We start from the raw sequence: 15,904 nt of genomic DNA, 5'->3' as shown, positions 1-15,904 counted from the left end.
AGAATCCTTTACTATTATAATGATGGTGCATAAAATCCCTAAATTTCTTCTATAGAATATGAAAAACAAAATATAAATCTGCATAAATCTGTTATTAGATATAATTTGTAATATTAATAACAAAAATGTAGAGGTAGTATTTGTATTCAGTTGAAGTTGTTATGAGATTAAAATATATTGTTTTAACTTTAAGATGTTTTATGTAATCTTCATTTTTCAAGATGATTATGAAGATATTTATAGAAAGTATGCTAAACAAATAGAAAAATAAGGCATGTCACTATAAAATTAAACAAAATTTAAGGTGGTAAAATAGGAAATGAGAAAAAACATATCTATTAGAGCACATAAAACAATAATAATAAAACTAGTAATAGAAACATTTCTTTAAGCAATTATTTTAAATACAAATTAATTAAACTATTTAATTTTAAAAAATGTAATCCCAGGACTTTGGGAGGCCAGAGTGGGCAACACGGCAAAACTGTGTCTCTACAAAAAAATACAAAAAAAACTAGCTGGGTGTGATGCCATACACTTGTAACCCAGCTGCTTGAGAGGCTGAAATGAGAGGATCATCTGAGTTTGGGAGGTTAAAGCTGCTGTGAGCCATGCTCAAACCACTGCAAACCAGCCTGGCTGACAGAGTGAGAACCTATCTCAAAAATAAAATATTAAATAAATTATATTTTAAAAATTAAATGCCTAATTGGCTTAAGAAAAACAGCATACAATATGCTGCATACAAGAGATTCATTTTAGAATTTAGTTAAATAGGCTGAAAGTAACAGAATGAAAAAAAATCTATGTTCCATGCAAATAGTAACTACAATTGGGTGAGGTAGTCATAATTACGGTAGACATAATATGTCCTAAGTACTAGCATGAGACAAAGATTGATATTATATAATGGTAAAATGGGTCAATTTAACTGGTATCTATCAATATGTATATAGCGATACATATATCTACAGATATGTGTATATATAACATATATATGTACACATACAGATATCTATATAGGGCCGGGCATGGTGGCTCATGCCTTTAATCCCAGAACTTTGGGAGGCCGAGGCAGGTGGATGAAGAGGTCAGGAGTTCGAGACCATCCTGGTTAACATGGTGAAACCCCGACTTTACTAAAAATACAAAAATCAGCCAAGCATGGTGTCATGTGCCTTATAGTCCCAGCAACTTGGGAGGCTGAGGTGGAAGAATCGTTTGAACCTGGGAGACAGAGGTTGCAGTGAGCTGAGATCATGCCACTGCACTCCAGCCTGGGCAACAAAGCAAGACTCCGTCTCAAAAAAAAAAAAAAGTTTATATAGATATATAATATAATTAATGTAGTATTTAATAAAATACTTATCTAGCTATATGTATAAATATATATAATATCAGGGCTCCAAAATATATAAAGCAAATATCAACAAATTGAAGCAGGAAATACATAGCAACATAGTTGTAGACATCAAGACCTCATTTTCAATAATAAATAGAAAATTCAGATAAAATAGCAATAATAAAACAGATAACTTAGAAAACATTATAGACTATAAATTATTTTGAATATACAGGAAGCCCGATAGTAGATAATTTATTAAAAAAAAAAAGATTTGGCTCACAGTTTGGCAGACTGTACAAGAAGTGTGTGCCAACATCTGCTTCTGGTGAGGGTCTCAAAAAGCTTACAATCATGGTAGAAGGCCAAGAGTAACTGGTAACTGGACATACCACATGGTAACAGACAGCAAGTGTGAGGTGAAGGAGCCAGGTTCTTTTAATGAGCCAGCTCACTTTTGAATTAATGGAGTGTAAAATTTTGATTACAAAGAGGATAGTGCCAACCCATGAACAAGGAATTTTTCCTCACAAACAAAACACCTCCCACTGGTCTTACATCCAACATTGAGAATTACATGGCAGCATGAAGTCCTCATGCCTATAACCCCAACACTTTGGAAGAACAAAGTGAGAGGCTGTCTTGGGGCCAGAAGTTTGAGACCAGGCTGGGCAACATAGTGAGACCCTGTTCCTACAAATAATAAAAGAAATTAGCTAGACATGGTAGTGCATGTCTATAGTCCCAGCTACTAGGGATGCTGAGGTGAGAGGATCACTTGAGCCCAGGAGGTAGAGGTGACAGTGAGCCAAAATCATGCCACTGCACTCCAGCCTGGGTGACAGAGTAAGATCCTGTCTAAAAACAACAATAAATACATTTAAGTATACCAAAATTATGCACTGTGTGTTTTCTGACCACAACTGAATGAAACAAGGAATTAAAAGCAAAAGTAAAACTGGCAAATCCAAAAGTACATAAAACTAAATATATAAAACTCTTCAACACATTCTTGCTCGGGGGCCCAAAATTTAATTTTTCAAAGGTGTCAATACAACCTACAGTTGTGAACAAATTTAATATAATCATTATAACAATCTCAATAGCACAGTTTTTAACAGAAATAATACGGTTTGGCTGTGTCCCTACCCAAATCTCATCTTGAATTGTAGCTCCCGTAATTCCCATGTGTCACGAGAGAGACAGGGAGAGGTAATTAAATCATGAAAGTGGGTCTTTCCTGTGCTATTCTTGTGATGGTGAATAAGTTCCAGGAGATCTGATGGGTTTATAGAGCAGAGTTCCTCTGCTAACGCCCTCTTGCCTTCCACCATGTAAGACATGACTTGCTCCTCCTTTGCCTTGTGCCATGATTGTGAAGCCTCCCCAGCCATGTGGAAGTGTGTGCCAATTAAACCTCTTTTCTTTATAAATTACCCAGTCTTGGGTATGTTCTTATTAGTAGCATGAGAACAGACCAACCAATACAAGAAATCTTGTGTAGAAGTTTAAACCTTGATTACAACTATAGCCAGAAACCCATGAAAAAGAACAAGGAGGCATTATACTTTCTGATTTCAAAACATACTAGAAGCTAAAATAAAAACGATGTGGTACTCAAACAAAGACAGATAAACAGATGAAAGAACAGAACAGAGAGTGAAGAAATGAACCCCCCTTTAAAAGATCAAATGATCTTCCACAAAGTTGCCATGAGCACACAATAGAGAAAAGATAATCTCTTCAAAAAGTAATGTTGAAAACTGGATACCAGCTGGGTGCGGTGGTGGCTCACGCCTGTAATCCCAGCATTTTGGGAAGCCAAGGCGGGTAGATCACCTGAGGTCAGGAGTTTGAGACCAGCCTGACCAACAGGGAGAAACTCCATCTCTACTAAAAATACAAAATTAGCAGGGCGTGGTGGCACATGCCTGTAATCCCAGCTACTCAACAGGCTGAGGCAGGAGAATCACTTGAACTCAGGAGGTGGAGTCTGCAGTGAGCAGAGATTGCACCATTGCACTCCAGCCTGGGCAACAAGAGTGAAACTCCGTCTCAAAAAAAAAAAAGAAAGAAAAAAAAAAAAGAAAGCAAGAAAACTGGATATCAACAGTGATAAAGCTGGATTATTTCCTTGAACCATATATGAAAAATATTTTAAATAAAATACCCAGACATAAAAAATAACTAACCAATTTTTTAGAAATATAGAAGAAAAACATGACATTGGTCTTAGCAACATTTTTTCAGATACATTAAATGCATCAGCAACAAAGAAAATAACAGAAAAATTTAACTGTACTATCCTTCAAAATTTTTGCATCCAAATAAAATATTCAACAGAGTGACAATGCCTTATAAAAAATGTGTGAAAATATTTGCAAATCACGTGATAGGAGTTAATATTCAGAATATATAAACAAGTCTTAAAACTAAACAATATAGTTGAGTAAGTTGATTTAGAAATGGTCAAATAATTGAACAAAATTCTTATCAAAAATATACACAAATAAGAAAATGCATTTAAAAGAAAATGCAAAATAACTATTTTGTAGAGAATTGCATAAAAATCACAAAAAACAAAATCACCTCTCACTCATTAGACTGGTCACTATAATTTTTTTTTTTTTTCTTTTGTTTTTGAGATGGAGTCTCCCTCTGTTGCCCAGGCTGGAGTGCAGTGGCGAGATCTCAGTTCACTGCAACCTTCGCCTCCCGGGTACAAGCAATTCTCCTGCTTCAGCCTCCTGAGTAGCTGGGACTACAGGCGCCTGCCACAGAGCCCAGCTAATTTTTTTTTTTTTTTTGTATTTATTTTTAGTAGAGACGGGGTTTCTCCATATTGGCCAGTCCGGTCTCAAACTCCTGCCCTTGTGATTCACCCACCTCGGCCTCCCAAAGTTCTAGGATTACAAGCATGAGCCACCGTGCCTGGCCTAGAATGGCCACTATAATTTTTTAAAAAAACACCAAATCTGTTGATGATGCAGTGAAAATGAAACCCATGTTGATTGTTGGTGAAAATCAGGAGCGTAGCCATTATTTATTTATTTATTTTTTTTGAGACGGAGTCTTGCTCTGTCACCCAGGCTGGAGTGCAGTGGCGCAATCTCGGCTCACTGCAAGCTCCACCTCCCAGGTTCACGCCATTCTCCTGCCTCAGCCTCCTGAGTAGCTGGGACTACAGGCGCCTGCCACCACGCCCGGCTAATTTTTTGTATTTTTAGTAGAGACAGGGTTTCACAGTGTTAGCCAGGATGGTCTTGATCTCCTGACCTCGTGATCCACCCGCCTCGGCCTCCCAAAGTGCTAGGATTACAGACATGAGCCACCGCGCCCGGCCTTTTATTTTAAAATGCTATAAATGTACTTCAAATAATCAAAAATAAAATTATCATAAAATACAGCAATCTCATTTATGAATCTGTATCTATAATATGCAACACAGGACCTGGAAGACATATTTGAACAGTCATGTTTATTGTATTAGTATTCACAAAAGTCAAAAGGCTGAAGCAACCCAAATGTCTTTTAATTTGGAAACACATTGAAAAATGTAATACATAAATACAATGAAATATTATTCAGCCTCATGAAATCTTGTCACGTTTAAAGATAAACTGAGAATATTATGTCACCTGAAATAAGCCAGTAACAAAATAATGAACACTATATAATTCCACTAATATGAGATATTTTAAGTAGTCACACTCATAAAAACAGAAAGAGAAAACGGTATTTGTCGAGGGCTGGAGAGAGGGTAAAATGGGTTGTTGTTATTTAATGAGTATTGAGTTTTAGTTTTACAAGATGGAAAATTTCTGGAAGTCTATTGTATAACAATGTGAATGTACTTAACATGCCTGAAATGTATACCATTTTTTTGAAACAGGATCTTACTCTGTCACCCAAGCTAGATTGCAGTGGCACAACTATGACTCACTGCAGCCTCAAACTCCCAGGCTCAAGTAATCCTCCCCACCCAATCTCCCAAATAGCTAGGACCACAGGTGCATACCACCATGCCTGGCTATTAAAACATGTTTTGTGTGTGGAGAGAGGGGGAATTTATATGCTGCCCAGGCTGGTCTCAACATTTTGGGCTCAAGTGATCCTTCTGTCTTCGTCTCCCAAAATCCTAGTATTATAGATGTGAGCCACCACCATGCCTAGGCCTGAAATGTACACTTAAACAGATTAAAGATGGTAAATTTTAGGACAGGCGCGGTGGCTCATACCATATCCCAGCATATTGGGAGGCCAAGGCGGGCAGATTGCTTCAGATCAGGAGTTCGAGACCAGCCTAGCCAATGTGGTGAAACCCCATCTCTACTAAAAATACAAAAATTAGCTGCTCATGGTTGTCTATGTCTGTAATCCCAGCTACTCGGGAGGCTGAGGCAGGGGAATTGCTTGAACCCAGGAGGCAAAGGTTGCAGTGAGCCGAGGTTATGCCACTGCACTCCAGCCTGGGCAACAGAGCAAGATTCCATCTCAAAAAAAGATGGTAAGTTTTATGTTATCTGTTTTTACAATAATAAATGTTTTAAGAGAAAAACTGAAAAAAATGCACAATTATAAATCCTTTCAAAAATTACCTTCAAATCACAAAAGTGTTTCTCTCACACACACACACAAAAATATTCATTATTAAACACATGGTGAAAATAAGACTATTTCCATGATTACTCACTTAGACAAAACAACCACTAAAAATCAGCCTAAAACATATACATGATAAGCGATAACCAAAACTGGCATATTTATAGATAAACACATACACATGTATAATCTGATAATGATAGACATATGAATGGTTTATCTCTTTTTTTTTCCCCTCGAGATGAAGTCTTGCTCTGTCACCCAAGCCAGAATGCAATGGCATGATCTCGGCTCACTGAAACCTCCACCTCCTGGGTTCAAGTGATTCTCCTGCCTCAGCCTCCCAAGTAGCTGGGATTACAGGCGCACACCACCACGCCCAGCAAATTTTTTGTATTTTTAGTAGAGATGGGGTTTCACCATGTTGTCCAGGCTGGTCTCGAACTCCTGACCTCAGGTGATCCACCTGCCTCGGCCTCCCAAAGTGCTGGGATTAGAGGTGAGAGCCACTGCGCCCAGCCTGGATGGTTTATCTCTTAATTCAAGCCCATATTGACTTAAAGTGTACAAACAAAATTGCAAATTATCTAAAATTATAGTACATAAGTAAAACAAAAAAAACACAATGAACTGATGTTAAGAAACCTACACTGAAAAAAACACACTAACATGGAACTGCAAAACAATAATAAGTAAAATGTTTACTCATATAATCTGGTATGCAACATTGATGTACCATTAAAAAAATTCTCTAGATAACTACAATATTTGACTGTAACTGTGTACTCATGGAAGGCAGGTATTTTGAATCATTGACAGGCACTGTGTGGCAGTAAAATTTTACAGAAAATGCAGAATAATCATAAACAAGATTTTAATGAGAAATATTTAATAAATAAGCATTTAAAATAAACCAGATGGCCAGGCACGGTGGCTCACGCTTGTAATCCCAGCACTTTGGGAGGCCGAGGCGGGCGGATCATGAGGTCAGGAGATAGAGACCACGGTGAAACCCCGTCTCTACTAAAAATACAAAAAAAATTAGCCGGGCGTGGTGGCGGGCGCCTGTAGTCCCAGCTACTCGGAGAGGCTGAGGCAGGAGAATGGCGTGAACCCGGGAGGTGGAGCTTGCAGTGAGCCGAGAGCGCGCCACTGCACTCCAGCCTGGGCGACAGAGCGAGACTCCGTCTCAAAAAAAAAAAAAAAAAAAAAAAAAAAAAAAACAAAAAAAACTAGAGATAATTTTTATGTTTTAATTGTATGCTATTCTTTCACAAAATGAAACTGCTGTAATCCAACTTTAGAAGCAAAGAATAGCCTTACATTGGTAAAATATATATGTAATTTAATATATGTATTTATTATTATTTATTTTGTATATATAATTTGATATATATATAGCAGAATATGGTTAGAGTCTGTTATATAAAACAAATATTTATGAATAAATTATGTTATTGTTTAGATATAGGCTAGAGAAAGTGGGTGAAAAGCTTATAATTCCTTTTTGCCTGGAGCAAACAATTTATAAGTAACTATATTAGTAAATATGGAGGGCCTACTAATGATCTAATTTACTTCAAACATAACATGTAAATTCTAGCTTATTGCTCTGAAATGTCTGAATCTAAAATTACAGGCACATTTGAAATAGAAATTAGAAATTAAAAACTTATAGAAAGGGTGACATTAATAAGATAGAGAAATAAAAGGTGCCCTATTTGTCTATTCCTCCACAGTAAGAAAATTTGTTGGCCATCCCAGACAAAAATACCTTTATGAGAGTACCAGGCCTCATGGCTCAAACCCGTAATGACAGCTACATGATATATTAAGGTTGGAGAATTGCTTCAGGCCAAGATTTTAAGACCAGCCTGGGTTATGTAGCAAGACCCCATCTCCAAAATAAGTGCTTTTAAGAGATCTTTAAGGTCAAGGGATGAAGTTGTGAAATTCTGCTAAAGCCAAAGATTGAGGGGTGTTCTCTTCAGAAAGCAGGCTCTCATTTCGGTGGCAAACTACAGGACCCCTGGTCTTGGCTATAGGACAGGAAACGGCCAACCCACCTTGGTCCCACTGAGAATTCTGAATTTACTCTGTAATTATTTCAAAATCCTTTCAGCCACAGTCTGAGAGAGGTTCTTTACTTTCATAGGCCTGGAGGAAGACACCCGTTTATAGCCACGCAGGCAGGCCTGCAGATCCTGGCTTTTAATGTGGTGCCTGAAGCAGTTCAAAGTCTCAGTTCCAGCTTCCTGGGCCACAGTTTACGGCCAGTTCTCTTTACCTAGAAACCAACATAGTGTGACCCGAGGAAATCCTCTGTGGTACTCAGCAAAAGCCGTACTCATTTACATCACATCCCGATTTAAGGTACATTATATACAGACCCTACTGCAAAAACCTGCCCTAGTGTCTGCCCTACAGAGCAAAGTCTTGAAGGATATCCAATCTGTACAAAAATAATATGGGAATTACAACTATCCAAGCCCCTTGTAACAAGCCAACTAAAGGTGGACCCTAGTGCAGACCCAGCAATCTTGTGACCAAGCTACAACCCCTCTCCAACACAAACCCAGAGGGAATCCCATCACCCTGGGGGCCCAACGGAAGAAGATCTTTACCTCCTGAAACTAGTTTATAGAAACTTGAAGAGGTATTTGCTCCTTCAAATTCACAGACACCAAATGCAAAATTATATTGTGCACCTTGTCAATGCTTCTATTTTAACATAGCATTGAAGTATATGGCAGAATAATTAGTCAAAACAATTTTCAAAAAGCCATTGAAACTGAAGACAAGTAAAAATTTGCTGTTTGTAGATTACAACTTATATATAGAAAACTGTAAGCAGTGCATTAAAACCTGTCTAAGTTAATAAATAAACTCAGTAAATTAGCAAAATATAAAATTAACATACAAGTAAAAGTTATGGTTCCATACACTTAAAACAAACTGTCTGGTAAAATAGACAAAAAAAAAATCTTATTTACAATAGCATTAAAATAATTAATTTCTGGCCGGGCGCGGTGCTCACACCTGTAAACCCAACACTTTGGGAGGCTGATGAGGGCAGATCATCGGAGGTCAGGAGTTCGAGACCAGCCTGGCTAACATGGTGAAACCCCATGTCTACTAAAAATACAAAAAGTAGCCAGGCATGGTGGCGAGTGCCTGTAATCCCTGCTACTTGAAAGGCTGAGGCAGGAGAATCGCTTGAACCTGGGAGGCGGAGTTTACAGTGAGCTGAGACTGCACCATTGCACTTCAGTCTGGGCAAGAAGAGTGAAACTCCATCTCAAAATAAATAAATAAATAAATAAATAAATTTCTGAGAACAAATTTGACCAAGGAGATAAAAACTCTTTACACTGCAAGATATAAGATAGCTAGGAAAAGAAATAGAGAAGACAAAAATAAATTTAAAAATGTTTTATGTCCATGAGTTGAAAGAATATAGATTCAATAAATATAGGTTCAATAAGCTCCCTATAAAAATTCCAGTGGCAAGTTTTTTTCACAGTAATGGAAAATACAAGACTAAAGATTACATGAAACTACAATAAACTTTGAATAGCCAAAGCAATCTTGAGGAAAAACAAAAAGCAGAATGACATCATATTTTATAATTCCAAACTATCTTTCAAAAATATACTAAAGAAAAAGGATGAAATGTGCAGAAAAATTAAAAAATTCAATGGAACAGAAACCACTACTCTATTCATATCAGACACAATGCAAAAAAAGAACTTAAGAAATAGCTTAGGCCGGGCGCGGTGGCTCACGCCTGTAATCCCAGCACTTTGGGAGGCTAAGGCAGGTGGATCACGAGGTCAGGAGATCGAGACCATCCTGGCTAACATGGTGAAACCCTGTCTCTACTAAAAATACAAAAAATCAGCCGGGCGTGGTGGCGGGTGCCTGTAGTCCCAGCTACTCGGGAGGCTGAGGCAGGAGAATGGCGTGAACCCGGCAGGCGGAGCTTGCAGTGAGCTGAGATCGCGCCACTGCACTCCAGCCTGGGCGACAGAGCGAGACTCCGTCTCAAAAAAAAAAAAAAAAAAAAAAGAAATAGCTTAACATAGAATTTTTGAAAATTATGCAGATATTTGTATGTCCCTAAAAACAATGAAAAAGCAGTCAGACTGTGCAGTCTCTTATATGCCATGAGGACTTTGGCTGTCACTGTAAACTTAAAGGAAAATGACTGAAAGTAAAGTAGAATCTTTAGAGAATTTAAAAGCATAAGACAGAAAATGTCCCTATGTGAGAGCAAAGAAAAAAAAAAAATACAAACTCAGGCTTCCAGAAACTATATCCTTTGGAACACACCTTCCCAAATGACATTTTAAGGACTTGCTTTCTCCTTGACCTTTGGATCTTTCATCTGTGTCATCTGTTGTACTGGCTTTCACTCTCACCTACCTGGGGGTTTGGCTACCATCTCATGTCTCTTCATATTCCAGGGCTCTTTTCCTTGCTTCAGACAGGTGATCAGGTCTCGCTTAGAGACAGCAATACCTGTTTTTTAAAAATAAGTAACATGCATCTTGCTCATATTCTCCAATTACCAACTTAGTAATGTGCTCAATAAAGAGAATGGAATACAATATTCTAATACATTTATCCAAAAATACTAATTTATAACAGAAATTTCTAAATATTTAGAAAATACTGTATATTCGTAGGTTCTTAATTCACTACCCAGTACTACTGAATAAAAAAATTGGTGGTAGCAATTAGATTTTAAGGTGTGGGCAACAATATTTTACACCACTAAATTTCTGGAATTACCACTATTCTAGAGTGAGGGATATGATCAGCTCAACAATGTGGAAAGTTCAGTTCAAGGTGAAACATCTTGAAGAAAGTTTTTTTCTACACTGACAAATCCTTATGATTTTCTTGAAAACAGGGATATGAAACTCTTTTATGCAAAGCATAATTATCAAAAATTACCAAATTACCAAAAAACATTCTACAAAAAAAAAAAAACAAAAAAACAAAAATAAAGCCTTTGGAGTATATTAGGAATTGAGTATTGAAGTTATCCTCACCCAGGAAGACCAGGTTTCTGTAGTTCTCTAACATCACATCCCTATATAAATTCTGCTGAACAGTGTCCAGGCATTGCCACTCCTCCAGAGAGAATTCTACAGTTACATCCCTAATTGTCAGTGGTCCCTGAAAAACACACAAACACAGACACACATATATTTACCAAGTGGTCATGGACAGAATTTTTAATGTCACTCAAGGTGTAATTAGAGAGTAGAGAGAACAGGTTCTGCCTTATTGGAGTGACCAAAATTATCCAAGAAAATATTTTTTTAACACGGAAATATTCTCTAATATATTCTTTGACTCTAAAAAACACACCCCCATACACATTTACCAAGTGGCCAGGGCAGAATTTTTAATGTGTCTCAAGGTCAAATGAGAGAGTAGAAAACTGGTTCTGACTTATAGAAAGTCTGTTTCTGAATTTTTTTGTTTGTTTTGAGTTTCTGTATTTCTAACAAGTTCGCCAGTAATGCCAATGTTTTTGGCCCAAGAAGAATATTTTGTCAAACATCCACTAAGTAAAAGAGCCTGTGTTTTTCCTAGTATTGTGGACTGTAAAAAAAAAGATGACAGTTTTTACTTTCCAAAGACAGATATATGCAAATAAAACCTAAGAAAGAGGGGCAGCTATCAGATAAAATGTGATGGTTTATGCACATCCGCTGCATAAAAATAATTTATAATGAAAAGAAAAATAATTAGCTTTCTAGTAAAAAAATCTGTAGGAGACCTCCTTAACCAAGTGAATCATTACTATTACTTGCACTAGGACAAATTTTTATGATGTGCTGATACACAAAAGAAGGACACAGCATCACCACTGTGACATTTTCTCCCAGAAGTAAATTGTAGTCCGAATTCAACCATAAAGAACCATCAGTTTTATACCAAGTTCAAGATAGAAATATCTCCCATGTTCTGTAATTTTTAATAGTGATTTTAAGTAGTCTTTCTTTAGTACCCTAGAGATCAAGTATTTCCTCATATTTTTTTCAGGACTTTCTGGGTAATAAATGCCATCCTCTTTAAATAAACACTTTCTTAATCCTGCTCTCTATAGAGTTAATTAAGAACACAGATGGAACCTCAACATTGCAAGTTTTCCATCTTTTTTAAGAACCCCTTTCTTCTTCCAATAGGAATCTTGAGTATTCACACCTTCCCAGCCACAAAGGGAACATTTTTTTTTTTTTTTAGGTTTTCATTATTTATTTATTTATGACAAATATTCCACATCCGTGATTCTCTCCAGTCAAAAGTTCTTTGAGACGATGCCGTCGGCCTTGGCCAATGGGAGAATGGAATCATCTGACTCACCCATCCTACGAATGGCCCCGCAGATAGCATAAGTTTTAAACTGGCCATTAAACCTGCCTGTGACCTTATCAACCTCGGCCACGTTCATCTGGATGGATGCGTGGTCCTTGGCACCGATGATGCGATTGCTAGCGGAGCATTTCCGCGGCACGTACAGGTCCACGAACTCGCCGGCGTCATTCTGCATTTCGAGGCTGGGCTGTGCCTGCTGCCACCACACCACGCGCGAGAGAGAAAGGAAGCGGCCAGTCCCACAAAGGGAACATTTTTAATACAGCAGACTATAAATTCATGAAGAAAATTCTGCGTGGCATAGAAGGAGCCATGATGTAGAAGGCTCTGGTATATGGGAAAAAACATATTTTTCAGAGACCTTTGACTATTATAAGAATTTTTTAAAGTAGTTAAGACAAACTCATTAGGGAGGAAAAACACCAGTAGAGAAGTAAAGGTTTGCACGTAAAAATGCATGGCATTTCAGAAGGCAGAGTGGACACAGCTCTTGAAATGAGACATGTTTAGCTGGAAAAAAAAGCCATTTTTTCCTCCTCCTCTGGAATTCCTGCTCAGATGAAATTTTCTGCACATATTACACCTGCATCTTGAGAATATGCCTTTAAAGGTGTCAGCACCACCCATTTACCTGCTACCACCACACCCACAGGCAGAAGAACCAAGACCTGCAGAAACATTCCATCCATTTCTGTCCTTTATACTAGTAGAGGTTCAGGAACAATGAGCTTCTCTATGAAAATAAAAATATAAATTTTTTCTTTTCTGTCCTCAGATGCCCTCCTCTGCCACAGACACCAGCAATTTCTGCTACAGTAATGGTAATATGGGCCACACTGCCTTATCTCTCCCAAACCCAAACAGAACAGGCCCTGTGGCCACCCTTTAGTGCAAAGGTTTCTACCTTAACTCTCATGAATGCCTTGAACACTTCATTGTTGATTCTGGCCTCACGTTGGAATTATACGAGGTACTTAACCAAAATAACATATATGTTTCCACCTAAAACAATAAACAAAACCTGTGGGAAAAGCTCAATTAAGGATTTTTCTGCAAATTGGCCATGTAATCCTAATTAGAGGTCTGGGCTTATAACCACTTAGCTAAGCATTTAATCTCAAGCTTTAATGAGCTTACAAATCACTTAGTAATTTTGGGCCCACTCTATGTAATGTGATGCTGCAGGTTTGAAAAGGGTCCAAAATGAATGTTTTAAACAAGTCCCCTATCAATGTTGATGTTGCTCCCCCCGGGCTCACGGATCAGCATTAGTTAGAGAAAGCAGGCACAGCACACAGAGTTCCTTACACTCAGCACTCATCACAACACAAATACTTCTAGGGCAAATGAAGACAACCACTCTCCATCCTAAAGTATCATATTCTTTGCTGGCTCTGTATACAGAGGAAATAGAAAACAGCCATGTCTGAATAAGTCTGCATTTAAATAACATGTAAAAGTGTACTGACGGAAATGTTTATTAAACATTGTGCTCTATGTGCTCAAGAGGATGTTACGGAGCACTGTGCTGGGAATAACACATTATGTGACTTAATCCTCATAACACCCTTGGGAATTGGTACTAAGTGTTTAATAATTCCCAGGATTTAGATAAAGGGCACAGCATTTTAATTTTTATAGTTTCTCTTTCATTAATTTTTTATAAAATGTATAGAATAAAGCCAAATAGATAGATGAGAGGGATAAAGGAAAAACTTAATGTATTTTATTTTTATTGTGTTTATATTTAATTTTTTGTGACTTGTGGAGCAACTAATGATTTGTAAGATTAGAAAACAAGTTCCTAAATGGAATCTCTCTGCAAGCACTGGTTTTAATAAAAAAATTTAAAAGACCCTAAAATACATACTTGATTATTCCCATGTATCTGCTTTTGGATTTCAGAAAATTGTGAGCACCACTTCTAGAAAGACAGCAGGATTCACCAACCAAAACTCGGATCTTATTAAATCAGTTATCTGAGGCAAGGCTCCAGGGTGTGGACAGGACTAAATAAAGCCCCCAAGTAGGAGATGAACAGAACTGGAGCAGGGAGTGGAGCCTATGTAGATTTTGTCCTCTATGCCACTGGGGTACTTCCAGTTCTGTTTCCTAAGCTTACCTAAGAAAAACGAATCCCAGAGTTCACGTAACTTTAATCTTTTTTAGCTACTGCCCTGTCAATTTCATAATATATACTAATAATCCATTTAAACAAATATCTTAAGGATATCTAGAATAGTTTTATTGGAAGATAAATGTGTATTCTTAACAAAATAAAAGAAATAAAAATAATAACAATTCTTCTGTCCATAAACATCCCTTCAGGTGATGACATCAGAAGTCACAACAATTTTTTTTTTTTTTTAAGACAGAGTCTTGCCCTGATGTCCAGGCTGGAGTGCAATCACTCAATCACTCAACCACGGCTCACTGCAACCTCCACCTCCCGGGTTCAGGCGATTCTCCTGCTTCAGCCTCCCAAGTAGCTGGGATTACAGGCACCCACCACCATGCCCAGCTAACTTTTTATTTTTTAATAGAGATGGGGTTTCACCATGTTGGCCAGGCTGGTCTTGATCTCCTGACCTCGTGATCCACCCACCTCGGCCTCCCAAAGTGCTGGGATTACAGGTGGGAGCCACCACACCTGGCCTAATATTGTTTATTTTTTATTTGGGTTACTCACGGCTCAAATAAACCCCAAGTTTCTTTGCACAAATCTATTATATCAACCATATGATGCTTAATTCATCGTTTATCCAGTTGCTAGTCTCAACTAAAAGTTCATGGATGCTAGGGACCATGACTGCTACATCTATTATTCTAATGGCCATATGAGATGGAAGCATTTAGTTTATCTGTTCGAATCTCCAGAACTTCTTTTCCTCCAAGTACCAGGAATCTGAAGAAACTGTCATCTGGGTACCAACCAAAGACATCTCTTGAATGAGGGAAGGATGACCCATTTCTCTTACACTGAGACAGAAGCAGAGTTAACCACTCTTGTCAGCCTGACAATTCTGCTCTGGAAATCCTCAAATGTCTCAAAGACACCTAGGTGATTCCGAGAGGATTCCCAGTGACCGTGCGCTGATGGCCCAGTTGTAAACCAGACAGAAGAGATTTAGGCTGATTCTAAATAGAAAATGGAACTGCCCTGGTAAAGATCCAGAACCTGGATCACCTGTCCTGATTTGCTAGCTTTTGGGTAAGAGGAAGGACAAAAATGTTCTACTCCAGTATCACATTTTAGGAGTAGATATAGTTGCAGTCATGGCTCTGGATACTTTTTAGCCTTGATCTCTCACTCCTAAAATGCTTCTTTTTACTTACAGATTCTGCTATCAGATTCTATTTACAATGGGATCCTCTCATGTAACTGTAGCAGGTCACTGGACAAGACTTGAAAAGCTCAAAGAGCCACACTATCAAAGGGGGGCTTTAAGATGTGTATGTTGACATCTCACAATGCAGAAAATTCCTCCTATTGGCTTTCATTACCTTCTTAATCTAAAACCCGGCCCTGTCTTGTGAATCTCAGGCGGAGGTCAGCTCTTATGTGCA

At 37.9% G+C, this 15,904-nt stretch overlaps 2 protein-coding genes across 2 annotated transcripts in view; both read right to left on the bottom strand.

The window, feature by feature from the left end:
- The window catches only part of LOC116478760 (zinc finger protein 99-like), a 277,198-nt gene that overhangs the window by 245,594 nt on the left and 15,700 nt on the right, over positions 1 to 15,904 (bottom strand).
- LOC116478796 (small ribosomal subunit protein eS21-like) lies at positions 12,225 to 12,567 on the bottom strand. Its single transcript, XM_032762104.2, has one exon. It carries the CDS (start codon positions 12,510 to 12,512, stop codon positions 12,261 to 12,263), a length of 252 nt encoding a protein of 83 aa, XP_032617995.1. The 5' UTR covers positions 12,513 to 12,567; the 3' UTR covers positions 12,225 to 12,260.

The sequence above is a fragment of the Hylobates moloch genome, unplaced genomic scaffold (assembly GCF_009828535.3).
Source record: "Hylobates moloch isolate HMO894 unplaced genomic scaffold, HMol_V3 SCAFFOLD_12, whole genome shotgun sequence".
NCBI lineage: Eukaryota > Metazoa > Chordata > Mammalia > Primates > Hylobatidae > Hylobates > Hylobates moloch.
This window is presented reverse-complemented; position numbering and strand designations above follow the sequence as displayed.